This window comes from Antechinus flavipes, chromosome 5, assembly GCF_016432865.1.
Source record: "Antechinus flavipes isolate AdamAnt ecotype Samford, QLD, Australia chromosome 5, AdamAnt_v2, whole genome shotgun sequence".
Taxonomy (NCBI): Eukaryota; Metazoa; Chordata; class Mammalia; order Dasyuromorphia; family Dasyuridae; genus Antechinus; species Antechinus flavipes.
The window spans coordinates 210778987-210792899 of record NC_067402.1 but is presented as its reverse complement, the minus strand read 5'-3'; the positions used below and the strand labels follow the sequence as shown (position 1 = coordinate 210792899).

The window sequence follows — 13913 nt, the reverse complement described above, 5'->3', positions numbered from 1 at the left end:
TTTTCATAGCTCTACCTCACTTAAATCCAATTCACTTGCAAATTAAGACATCATCTTCCTGGTGTCATTGGTCCTCTTCAGGAACAAAGAACAAACCATAGCAACCTCTTGTTTGACTTGACTTGCTTTGATTTGAGTGTACTGTTTGTAATACTGCATTTCTTTGAATCCTTAGGAAAGACCAGAACCTTTTATCTCCAGTGAACTGCTGGTATTTACTCCTGAACCAAGTAAGAAGAGAAAGCAAGGACCATGCAACATTAAGTGATATCTATCTGAACAATGTCATCATGCGCTTTATGCAGATAAGTGAGGATTCTACCAGAATGTTTAAAAAGGTAATGTTCCCATTTCTGCCACATTGTGCTCTCCTGGACGTGTATGTAGTTGACCTTCAGTTTCACAGGGACCAAAACTGTTGAATATTGTATCTTTCCCCCTTTATATCATTTGTAGGAGCAGGCATCTGATTTTAAATGAGGAATCCCGGTGGGATGTTTTTGGTTAATTACAACCCCTGCCCAAAGGAAGGAACTATCTGCAGCTGGGAATGTTCAGAGTGGAGAGAAAAAACTTTAGATTCAAGGAGAAATAAGGACTAAAAAAAGAACCACATCTGCAGCTTTAGCTACCTGAAAAATGCCAGCGAAGACTTAATCCCCTCCCATACGTACCTTCTCCCTTCTGCTTGATGGCTTCCTGCCAACAACATAAATTGGGAAAGAACCAGAAAAAAAGTTCTTGCTACACAACTAGTTTCGTTGTGTGGACATTTTCATTTTGAGCAGTGAATAAGTTGGCTCTTACCCCATGTACAGAGTGCAACTCCTGCTTAGTAACAAAGCTGGCCTCTGTTTTTGATGTTTACATGACCCAGAATTTTTTCCAGCTGTGTAGTGTCATGGTGGTTGTTTGGTATATATGCTTATACCTATTACTCACTAATTAATCATGAAGTCTTAAAAAATGAACAAAAAAAGTCCCACTGACTATTAACACCATATTTATAGTTGAAAGTTTTCAAACAACAAAAGCATAGTGTTAATAATAGACCAGCTGGAAAATTTCCTGCTGATGTTTGGTGTGGCCATATTAGACTTCTATCCTAGAAATGGAATTTGACAAATCCTAATGTGCTTTTTCTATAATGGGAAAAATGCTTTTAGTCAAAAGAATTGGAATCTATAGACAACTCCAAATAGGAAAAAATAAATAGTAGTAGTAATCTCAGGTTATGGGAATTTTTAAAGAAATCATTTCACTTTTAGTGAAATAGAAGAGATTCACTGAAGAGCTTATTAGCAATACTAATAACTGACATTTATGTAATATTTCATTCTTTCCAAAGAATTTTACACATACTAATTGAACTACTATAGTTTTACAGCAAACATGTTTTAAAAACAGTTTTAAAAGTAGGGGTCCTTAGATTTTTGTTTGTTTTGTTTTGTTTTTTTGTCTCACGGATTCCTTTGACAGATTGGAGAAGTCATGGCCTCCTCACAATGTTTTGAAGTAATTGAAATAAGTGCTAAATTTATTTGGAGATTAGTCAGTAAGTCAATAAATATTTATTGAGCACATACTGTGTATTAGGCACTGGTGTTGTGCCTTGGCAGTTACAAAAAGAAGCAAAAATATATACCCTGTATATGAGTGAAATGAAGATACATTTTCCTCTAATCCAGCTTCATAAAATTGAAGTCCATGGATCCTTGGTTAAGAACTCCTACATTAGAATGTATCTCTGTTATTGATAAAACATTGAACAGACGGTACAATGGGGCAGGCTCCAAGAGACCTCTATATTTTTAATCCACAAATCTATCTTCCTATACCATCTTGTCTCTTAACTCTCTATTTTGCCCACAGAGACATTCTTAGGGACATTATGAAATGCTTTTCTGAATCCTACTCTTCTATATGACTTAGGCATGACTTAGCCCTCTATTTATTGATCTTACCTCTCCTTCCCCCCCAAAAAAAAGTATAGGGAGAAGAAATGAAGTTAATTTAATATAACTTGTTCTTAGTGAATCCATGCTAGCTCTCCAAAAAGAAAGCCATAATTATGTGGTCATAAACTTTTTATAGAATTATTTGTAGACTTTTGGTAGAGATTGATAATAAGCTTGCCTAGTCTGTGATTTACAGTCTACTTCTCCTTTTTAAAAAAATCTGCCTGTCCATTATTCTGATTTTTTTTTCTTCATAATTCTTTTTCAAACTACAAGTGGTTTCATGATTTTTTTCTACCAAATGTTTTTTAATACAAAATATTTCTTTTGAGACAGAAACATGAAGCTACTTGGTGTTCTTCTTCTCTTTATATATATTGGTATTCAATTGTTTTATCCTTTATGGTTTGAAAATTTTTCTAATGAAAGAGATGGAAACAAAATGGGAGTTGAATAAGCAAACTCCCTGATTTCCTGAAGCGATAGCTCTGTCTTTTCCTTCTTTTTTTATTTTTGCTCTCAATATAGCTTAAAAGAGAAATCTACTTTTTTTTTTTTTTTTTTGGTCATTAGCATTCACCACAAACTTTGTGTTATTCTGTATTTTAATCTTCATTATGCTCTTCTTAAAAGTGAATGCTACTATTTATTTATCTGTGTTTATATTTCTTATATGTCTGTTTAAATTATCTTGTCAGAGAGCTCTTTATTCAGCAACATTGATTTCTTAAGATTCCTCTTCTTCTTTACCCAGATCATTCTTAATTGTATAATCAGAATTTTATTATTGAGAATTCCACTTCTCGCTTGAGCTGAATTTCCTTTGATAGTTTCTAGCCATGGATAATGTTTATTCATTATTTGATTAGCATTTATGGCTTCCATCTCTTGAAAGTATTTGAGATGGCTTATAAGTGAAACATAATAGCCTCCTAATTGGTTTCCCTACCTTGAGCTTCCTCCCCCACTTCAATCTATCCTCATTACAGCTGGCAAAGTGATTTTCTTAAAGCAGGTAAGACCCCTTAATAATCTTAATTGAGCTGGACTACCAAATCAAGTATAAAATCCTCTGCTGAGCATTTAAACATCCTCACAACTAACTCTCATCTTGTGTTTCTACTTCATCAACTATCCCTCTCCTTCATGAATTCTATAGTCTAGTATAACTGGCTTTGCTATTCCTCAGGCAGGAGACTTATTGTCTGGAATGACTTTTTCATTGGCTGTCTACCATGACTGGAATACTCTTCCTCTTCACCTGGATCTTGAGTGAATTAATGCCTTAGTTTTGTTAAGAAGATTCAGCTCAATTATTACCATTTTCATGAACCTTTTGGCTACTACTATCTTATCCTTCCCAAATTATGTTGGATTTGTTTTATGTATACCTATGCATTTATGTTTTTTTCTCTCCTTATTATAATATAAGATCTTTTAGGTCAGGACCATTTCAATTTGTGATTTTGTTGTTGGTGGTGTTAATATCTGACATTTAATAAGTACTTGAGATAAATGAGAACTGGAATTAAAAACCAAAATAGACACCAACTCAAGAAAGGAGAAGACACAAACATTGTCATGTATCTGAAAAAAACTAATTATACTTCAGTATCAAATTAGGCAGAAAGTTGATGGGGAGTGGGTGTTGATAGCTAAAGACCCCTCCCCCCCAAAAAAAAACAAAAACAAAAAAAACAACAACCCAACAATCATCATTTATTAATTGTCTGCTATAGGCAACTAGGTAGCTCCAGGCCTGGAGTCAGGAGGCTCTGAATTCAAATCTTACCTCAGATCCTTTTTAGCTGTGTCACTCTGGGCAAGTCACTTAACCCTGTTTGCTTCTGTAAAAATGAGCCAAAGAAAGAAAATGGCAAACACTCCAGTATTTTTGCCAAGAAAAGCCCATGATGTTACAGAGAGTGTAATACAACTGAAGCTGTAGTAAATGTGCTAGCTAAAAGCTGGGATTACAAAAGGAGGCAAAAATTTCTGCCCTCAAGGAATTTACAATCAATATTAATATTCTGGGCTAATCTATGTTAATATTTTGACTAGAGAAAGCATATTGATTAATTCACAGAAAAAAATATTTTCCTAGTACTTAATGAGGAATTTACCATTGTGGATCCTTTTGTAAGAGTCTGTAAGTAAAATTGTAGCTGATGTTTAACTATATAAAAGATATGACATGTTAAAGTGAGTAATTCTGATAGTGACCCTGTATGAAAGAAGAGAGGTTAACATGAAATCATAATTCGATCAAAGCATTTCTGTGGAGAGCTGAGATAATAAGTCCCAGCTCCTTTGCTTGTCATTGATCTAACTTCATACATTGTTGGATCCTGGAAATTCTAAATGAATAGAGAGATAATGAATAATGAGACTATTAGACTGTCTCTCTTAATGATCAGATATTTTAAGGAAGCATTTGGCAGAAGCTGGAATACAGCATAACTTGATTGAAGTATCTAAGAAATCCTGGCTTGCAGAGGGGAGAAATATTCTTTTGGGAAAGTTTAAGAATCTGACTTGGTATTTCTGTTCAGGAAAAAGAGCAAGCAAGGTCAGCTGAGATAGTGGGCATTTCAGGTTTCTGAAGAAAGAGTCAAGGTTTTCCTCAGAAAAAAAATTTGTATAAGTATCTTGTTGAAAAGTGCTCCCATCACCACCATAATCATCCCCATCCCCATTAAAGTTCGGCAGCAGATAAGGCAGAAGAGCTGATTTGAGCCTGAAATTAATTACAACCTTCATATGACTCCTATGGCATGCTTGATTTTGTAAGGGATTGTATCCCAATGGACTTGTTATTCATTCCTTTTATCAATATTAGTCACTCACTATGTCAAAATAGAGAATACAAAGAAGAGTGAGACAAGATATTTGCCTTCAGGGTGCTTAATAATCTAGAAGATGAGATAAAATATGAATACAAATGAGATTAAATGTGACAAGCATAATTGGAAATTTTAAGGCTTTAAATAAAAATACTTTAAATAAATATTTGTTATTATCATAGTTATATAGAACTATAATTATCATTGTAATAACTTATAGTTATTGTGTATATGTATTATCTCTCCTACTAAATTACTAAAGTATTATAGGAATATAATACAATATAGAAATTATAATCATCTTGGTGTAATGTTTAGGGAGTTGGACTTGGAGTCAGAAAGATGATTCATATGTGACTTTATTTACTTATTTGCTGTCTAATTCTTTACCTCTATAATTTTTACTTCTTCATCTGTAAAATGAGGGGATTTAAAGTCATTGGCCTCATGTAGCTCTTAATGTCTATTAACTAAAAAGAAAAAATCTATTACCTCATCACTTGGGTTCTAGTCTTACCCCTGACACATACTAGCTATATAATAATGCTCTGGAGATTTAATCTCTCAAGGGAACTTGGCAAGGCCATAAGAAACTGAACTGCACTGGTAAAAGAAGCTCTGCCCTAGGAGATCTTTAACCAAATGAAGTCATAAATCTTGTCCTGTGTGATAGATTGACTGTATGTTGTTGTCTGAAGACCAACCTTACCACAGGTTGATAGTACATAGATTTTGTTTGTTAATATAAATCTGTGTAACTTATGAATGAATGACAAAGCTTTCAATTGCTTATCATATGCCAGGCTGATACACTTACCAAAAAATAAAAAAGATAGTCCTTGTTCTCAAGGAGCTTATATTCTAATATCAGATGGCAACACAAATAAAGAAGTAGTGGGGAGGGGGCTATGTCACAGAGATAGTGAATGGCATCATAGAACATTAACTTGCACTTTAAATGAATGGCCATGTAGATTTAAACACTCTTTCCAGAGCTAAATGAAGTAGAGGGAGGGATATATGAAAGGCAAAATGACATGCTAGTTAAGGAACAGCACTAGTTCTAGTTCTACTGGTTACAATGAATGCTCACTTGTCCAGACACCCAGTTTCTGGAGAGCCAGGATAGAACTGGAACACAGGTATATGGCATGGAAGTACCTAGAGAAGAGCATCAATTTAATACATCTGGCTCTCAATTACGGTGAAATTGGAAGCCCAAGGTTTTAAGGCCATGAATGTATATAAGTGTTTGTTTGTGTTTGTACGTTTGTGTACATACAAAATATAATTTAATATCTACATAACATGCTACATATAGATATATGTTTACCCTGTGAGCCTCATATTAGCTTAGAAAACCACAAATTAATATAATCTTTGTTGTATTTTATTTTTATTTATTTTGTTGAGCATTATCCAATTAAATTTTAATCCATAATTTAACTCCACAGTGTTGAGGGAATGCATTAAACATCGCTAATGTCTATATGTAGGATATAGGTAGAGCTAGGGATAGGGACTAAACTTGTGGTTTTACTGACCTAGGGAACTTCCTAATGAAGAAACTCCACCTATATCAATGTAGGGTGACACCTTATCTGACTCTTAGAACAAAAAAAGTAAAACATCTCATGAAGATTATAAATTATGATCAGGCTGAATTTGTACCAGCAATGCAGAGTTTGTTATTAAAGACTTAAATAATCATTTAATAACAAAATCATATTACTAGATGCAAAGCTTTTGACAAAATACAATATCAATTTTTGTTTAAAACATTAGAAATGTCATTTCTTTAAAATGTCAAAAAGCATATGCCTAAACCAAGAGGTAATTGTTATATGTAATCAAGTTAAATGAGAATTCTTTTCAGAAAAGTCAGAAGTAAAGCCATTTGTTGTTACCACTTCTGTTTGACATAGTACTAGAAATGCTGTCTATGATGATAAGATAAGGGGAAAAAAAGTTGAGGGAATAAACATATGAAAAGAATTAAGAAAATTATCATTTAGCAGATGATATGATAGAGTACTTAACTCAAGAGCCAAATCAAAATTAATTTTTAATAAAATTAGATTATGATAACTTGCATTCTCTCCCCCCTCATCCCATATCTAGTTATGTCATTTCTATCTTCCCAACATGTCTGCCATATACCCCCTTCTCTCTTTGCCCCTGATATTATCCTGGTACAGGTAGTCTTTATCCCATGCGATGTTAGTGGCTCTCTCTGCTTCAAGTCCCTCCCCACTCTAATCCGTTCTCCTTTCAGCTGTCAGACTGATCCCCAAATGAAGGTCTGACTATATCATCCCATTTTCCATACTTCCTGTTTCGTCCTAGGTCTTATTTAAAAATCTTTGCTTTAGCTTTTAAAGCCCATCATAAACTGGCTTCTTCTTATATTTCCAGTCTTCTGGCACCTTATTTCCCTACTCTATAGGGGCCTCCTATGCTAATAACAGTCCTCAACACAGGATTCCATTTCCTAAGTCTCCGAGAGGTAAAGTGCCCCCAAATTTACAGCTAGTAAAATGTATAAATCTGGATTTGAACTCAAATCTTCCTCAAAGTTCAATGCTTTATCTACTACTATCACCTTGTAGCCTCTGTTCTATATTTCTATATCCAGGGCCATCTCCAATCATCCTGATCTATTTCAGGCAACTGAACCTAAATGATTCTGCAGGATAAAGTGAGGCAGGTGATCTTGCACAGCTCTCCTTCTCTTTAATCCAATTCACTTGCATGTCATGGTCTTCTTTGAGAAGGAAGGACAAACAGCCTCTACTCTATAATATAGTTATTCTATAAAATATTTATTTCTAGTAAGAGAGGTATGAATGAAGTTTTATGGGAACTCATAGAGAGGAAAAAACTGCTTCTGCCAGACATGATTTTTAAATTATTGGAAAGGATTTCATGGAGGGAGTGGCATTTGAGCTAGTTCTTGAATGACGGATGGGAATTGGAAGGAAGAAGCTTCAGGGAAAATACATCTGAAGTGGAGAAAATGGTATCAAATACAGCAATTGTCTGCTCTGTCTCCAGCTTTATATGTGCAACTAACTTACAATTGATTCTGGTTGTAAAATTTTTGAGCTTGCAGATCTGACTGTCCTTTTCAGTTTCTAACAAATCCATGTTGCTGACACTCAGTCATCAGGATAATCAGTCTTCACATATGATCTTTATAGGTGTATCATTTGTTGCTCTGAGATAATAGTTCAGGCAATTTTTCTTTTTCCTTGGCATCTAAACAAGTGCTGGTCAATTTTTTTTTCTGGTCTTCCCAGGTAAAAGTCAATACATCTTGCTTTTTAAGACGTATAGAATCTGTTAAAGAATTCACTGATGCCTCTCATCTGCCCTGGGCATCCTTGCCCCCAAATGTCCCAAAAATGTTATCACCAACTTTTGCATGTTAAAGTATAGCATAATATTCCTGAAAAGAATGCTGGTTGTTGATAGCACAACAAAGCTTGGTTTAGATCCTTCTGCTGCTCTCTGTAGCCTGTGTGAACATGTTCTGGTCATTCTAAATTTCATTTTAGAGTAATATAACTTCAGTAAATTAACATCTCAAATATAATCTGATGTCACTGATCTTCTTTGAAATTGAAGGGTGAACGATGACAGTAAAACTTATTTCGTGGATTGTTATTGTTGTTGTAAGGAGCAAGTCAGATAATTTATATTGTGTTTTGTAAGCTGAAAGGGCTATGCTAAATGTTAGTGACTATTGATTATTTAAGTGTAAAATCAATTCAAGAAAATAGCTGAAATAAAAACTTCCCCTTAAGATGGTAACAGGAAAGATCCTTGAGAAGCCCAACTCTCCCATAACTACTCAAGTAAAGGACACCATAAGGAAAAATGATTTAGAAAACTATAGTCTCACTGATTCCTCTTTTGTGCCGACCTTGGCCAACCAGTCCAACAACTTCTTGAGGTGGTTCCAAGTCAGATAGTAAAATACTCTTAGGCATTAAAAACAAAGCTTGTTTCCAACTTTCTTATAGCAGGAAAACTTGAAGTAGGAAAGGACCTAGGAAAATTGGAAAGGTAAAGGTCTACTATTCTTTAACTTATGAAGGAATTTAGGATCATAGATTTATAGTTGAAAAGGATCTCATCCATTTCAAAAACCTTCATTTTACAGTTTTATCAAGTTTTTAGTTAAGAATTGAAAAAGTAGAGATACTAAGAGAATGTTTTCTTGAAATCATTAGGATTACATTTGTCATAACACCACTCCCATTTAGTCTTATTTAAGGGGTAAGATTTTTATATCAATATCTATAACAATAATATTTCAGTATGAATCTAATCCTGCTTGGATACTTACAAGTTGCATGACTGAGCAAGGAATAATTTGGGAGACTCATTTTCTTCAACCATAAAATGTAATTGAACCATACTCTATTCCCATCCCAAAAGATTTATACTTCTAAAGTTACCAGGATAAAAAATGTGATAAAGAATGACATCTATCACTATCTTTCAACTGGGAAGATCCCTGAAAGCTACCAAGTACAGAAAGTCAGTGGAAGAGCTGTATAGTTAGGTGAAAGAACATACCCAAACATTAGCCAAGATTTGAGCATCTCTGTGAGCAAAAATGTCCCTAAATTCATATTCATTGAGGTCCCTAACAGCTGAGTCCAAACACTCCCTTTGGGTCTATCATAATCCCAATTTTGTTGGTGGTTTTTGTTAGCATTTTTGTTTGATTTTGAAAAGGAGTTGAGGTAATTTTTTTTTCATTTGTTTTGTTTTGTTTTGTTTTTCTGGAAGAAGGGTAGATGTACTTGAACTTATATGTTTTCTTCTGATTTTCTCTTGCAGTATTGCCTTGATAGATAAATTTTCTACTACTTTTAAAAATTTATAAAAGTTTTACCAAATCTAAAATATATGACAGTCAAACAAAAGAAAATAACAGAGGATGGGGAAAAAAGGAAATGGAAGATGCATTTTAAAAGTATCTACTATATGTTAGGCACTAATGCTAAGTGCTTTTGTCAGATATTATCCCATTTGATCTCACAACAACCCTATGAGGTAGGTGCCATTCATATCTACATATTGAGGAAATGGAGACAACCAGAAGTTGTGATTTTTTTCAGGAACACACAGTTAGTAAGTGTATGAGGCTGCATTTGAACTCAGTTCTTCCTTACTCTAGGTTCAGTGATTCCACTGTTTCTAAAAATATGTTTCTAAAAATAGCTGTTTCTAAAAGACTAATTTCAATCTATTTGCCATATGTTTACATGTAATTAAAGGGGAAGTTTCTTCTAAAAGGGAGACATTTTGGGTAAAATATAATGTAATCCTTAGACTCCAGAACATTTAACAATTAGAGAAATCCTTATTCTGCTGTACTGGGCTTCTTCTCCAGATCTCACTATTTCAAATATGTGCATGGTCAGCAATATTGTGACAAAATAAATTTAAATGCAAAGGGGTCACTTTCTGATATAGTCTAGGGGTCTAAGGTAGAAAATAGAATAATTAATCAGCATGCTGAGATGCTTGATTAGTTATAATTGTAATCATTTCTTTTCTAGGCTTATCCCAGGGACTACAGTTTGCCATTTTAAGTTTAAGATACAGTAATAAATGAATTTGAGTAAATGTTCTCTTTTTTGTTTTAAGTAATCATTCTGAAACAGACAGACAACAACTAGATGACAGTGGATAGAGCACTGGGCTTGGAATCAGAAAGACCCGAGTTCAAATGTGACCTTATACATTTGGTGTGTGAACCTGGATAAGTTACTTAATCATTTTTGCCCCAGTTTCCCCCATTTGTCAAATGACTGGAAAAGAAAACAGCAAACCATTCCAGTATCTTTGCCAAGATAATCCCAAATAGAGTCATAAAGAGTTAGACAAGTCTAAAAAGATTGAATGTATTAGAACGTATATGTTCTAATCTGTTCTCCCAGTCAAATGCAAACTCCTTAAATCAAACTTACTTTTTAAGCCTGAATTCTCAGTGCTTAGTACCCTTTAATACCTGTCCCTTGAAATGAATTGAGTTGTTGAATAAAATATAAGATATATATCATACCTATATTTCCTTTTTTTTTTCCAATTAAGGAAGTCTTTTTTGTAATCTAAGATTCTTTTCTTCCTTGATAACTGTTTTAATTCTCACAAATTTTTTTATTTTTTAATAAAAATTGCTTTATGAATCATGTTGACAGTTCTCAAATTCTTTAATTAATTCCAGTGTTCCTATCCTTCAATTTTTTTATTTTTGTTTTTTTGAATCAGATCTTTGATTTCTTTGATATAGAATAGGAATCCCAACAAAGAAGCCCCCTTTACAGTTATTGATTGGCACCTCTCTGCAATAGAGAAAGATTGTGTACGTTATATGAAGAATGTGGTCTTTGGCACTAAAAGGTTAATTGATTTAAAACTGAAGTGCCACTAGTTTGCTTACTTTATAATTCTGGTCTCTTTTCCATCAACAGCCATTCCTTTTTTATTGGAAGAAAGTGAACTCAATAACGACTAGCCTTATTTATTGTGACTTTTCCTTTCTAGGAAATGAAATCATCATTAAGACAAGTGAACTTATCAAGTATTTTCCCTTTATTAGCATGAGATTCCTAACAAATATTCTGGTAGTTGATATAATTCATCTCTACTGCGCTGTGCTGCTTCTAACATAGATTGCAATCTAATAACATAGTTAGATCATTTGAAGATCTTTAGCCTTCCATCTAGATGATTGGCCTTCTCAAAAAATATTTCTTTTCTTCATCTTGGGTGATTCCAACAGAAGATCAAAGGCTTACATAAATTTAGAACTAGAAAAATATTCATAGAACATCTAGTCCATCCCCATCATGGTTGGTGTGTATTGCTTATTTTGCAAAACTTAAGAGGTTCAAAATTTGCACCGTTAATTAATATAAGTGAGCTTAAGATAGAATTTGAAATTTTAGTATTTTGGTGTCCATTTTTTTACTTTTCCATACGTGGGGTTTTTTGCTCATTGATAGAGGTCATTAGGCCCCAGAGCTCTTGGGTTCCCTACTTTTTAGCTCTCAGCCAGGACATGAGATAGGATATTTTAAATGAATAGCCATGTGGAATTTGGAATTCTTATAAGATTTGAATTTGGATTTATTCCAAGGAAATTAAGTAAGCCTTTATTAAGTCTTCATTGTGTACAAGGCATTATATTAGGAATTAAAAATGGAAAGAACAACATGAGGACCATTAATGTCTACCAGAAGAGACTTATTCTGCTAGAAAATTCATAATACTCTCCATGAGAAAAACTTCCTTTACTAATACATGGTTTCTTTTTCTTTGCTTTCTCTTCTGTATCATATTTTTCCCATCACCACCTTTTCTCATTGATTTTAGTTCTTTTCCAATCCCTTTAGGATGTTTTTATTACTATATTTCTTTTTATCCTTTCCATTTTAGTTCAGCATCTTTTCTAAAAGTTTGAGTGTAAACTAAGATTTCTGAATCTCTCTCCTCTTCTCTAGTGGACAATTTCCCTCCCATAAGTAATTGCTGACTTCAGTTAGGAAAGACAGCATTTGTTAACAAAACTGAAAACTCCCATTTACTTATCACTTTGTGCTTTCCTTCTATTAATAACACTAAAAACTCCCTTTAAAAAAAATCACTTTTTTTCTTCCGTCAATCAATTTTATGTGTAAGGTAGTAAATGTATAGAAGATCTATACTATTCTGAGGACCAAAGGTTATGAGCTTCAGACACTGAGGTAACTAAATCTCAAAGAGCTTGTGACTTACCCCTATTCACACAGCTGTTAAATGCAGAGGTGGGATTTATCTATTGACCTTCTTTTTTCACTACACCATACATCTCTGTGTACTGCAGATGGATATCAGTTTGGCTTTCTCTTGGAAACTTGACTACAAAGATTTTACTGTAAATTTCTGATCACCCTGAAACCTCAGGGAATGTTCATAGAAATCTCCCTGGCCTCTCCTGAAGTACTAACATCTGCTAACCTGTTAAAATATTAGAAGTTGGCACATTTAGCAGGAGTTAAATTTTGTATCCTTTCAGCAAAAACAGTAGACCAGCGTGTGTGTGTGTGTGTGTGTGTGTGTGTGTGTGTGTCGTGCGCGCGCACACACACACAATGAATCACTCTTATTTGCCCACATATTTATAAACTATTCATAAATGAAAATAAGTTGGGGGGGGAAGCCATAGTGAAGCTCAGAGAGAAATCAGTTGTATTAATGAGGAACCATATTGTGAAAACAACAATTATAAGAAATCAAAATCCAGTTTTAATACAAGGGTTGAAGTTCAAGATTATATCTTCTGCCTCCCTTCTCTATCAACCTTTTCCATTTACAATTTTTCTTCCATTTTGAGTCAGTCTTTTAACCAGCCTTTTAAAAATACTTATTATATACTAGGTACTGTGCCAAATGATTAGGATATAAAGAAAGATAAAAATAGACCTAGGGAACTCATTAGTGAATGGAGGAAACAACATGTAAATTAGATACATACATAAATATATGGGTTGGGTCAACTGAATCAATCATATAACACTTTTTAAAATAAGTAATTAGCTGCTTCTGGTACAGCTCTAATTGAAAAAAAAAAATCAATCAAGTAAAGGCATTGAGACAGCCATAGGAAAATGTCTTACTCATTTTCAAAGGAAGGAAAGCTATTGGTTGGAATGAGATGAAACTACATAAACGATGTACTAGTACTGGCTAAAGAGACTCGGTCATACCCTGTGGGACTTATAGAAAATAATAAGCCATTTCAGAAGCCAGGCATTAAAATGTCAGATGAACCTAGAGCAAAAAGAAATCCAACCAAGGCCCCGAGAGAGAGTCAGTTGGATTAGAAGGAGGGAAAGGAGAAGAGCATCTATTTCTCATGAGTTCCAAAGGTCAGTATTTCAAACTCCCCATGGGCATTCCAGCAGTATCCCTAGATTAACAGAGGTCAATGGCAGGATCTACTGTGGCAGCTAAGGATAGACTACACACATAAAGGGAGAAGTAGTTTCAGGAATTTGTTAGGAGTCTAGCAGACAATTGCACTATTATTAAGAGAAATTTCATAAGGCTC

General features: G+C 34.0%; 1 protein-coding gene across 3 annotated transcripts in view; it reads left to right on the top strand.

The window, feature by feature from the left end:
* SRGAP1 (SLIT-ROBO Rho GTPase activating protein 1) overlaps window positions 1-13913 on the top strand; it is a 309032-nt gene that overhangs the window by 152391 nt on the left and 142728 nt on the right. For all 3 annotated transcript variants that reach the window (XM_052001387.1, XM_052001388.1, XM_052001386.1), the window contains exon 3: window positions 176-338. In XM_052001387.1, the coding sequence (XP_051857347.1) occupies window positions 176-338 (163 nt within the window). The remainder of the gene's footprint in view (window positions 1-175; window positions 339-13913) is intronic.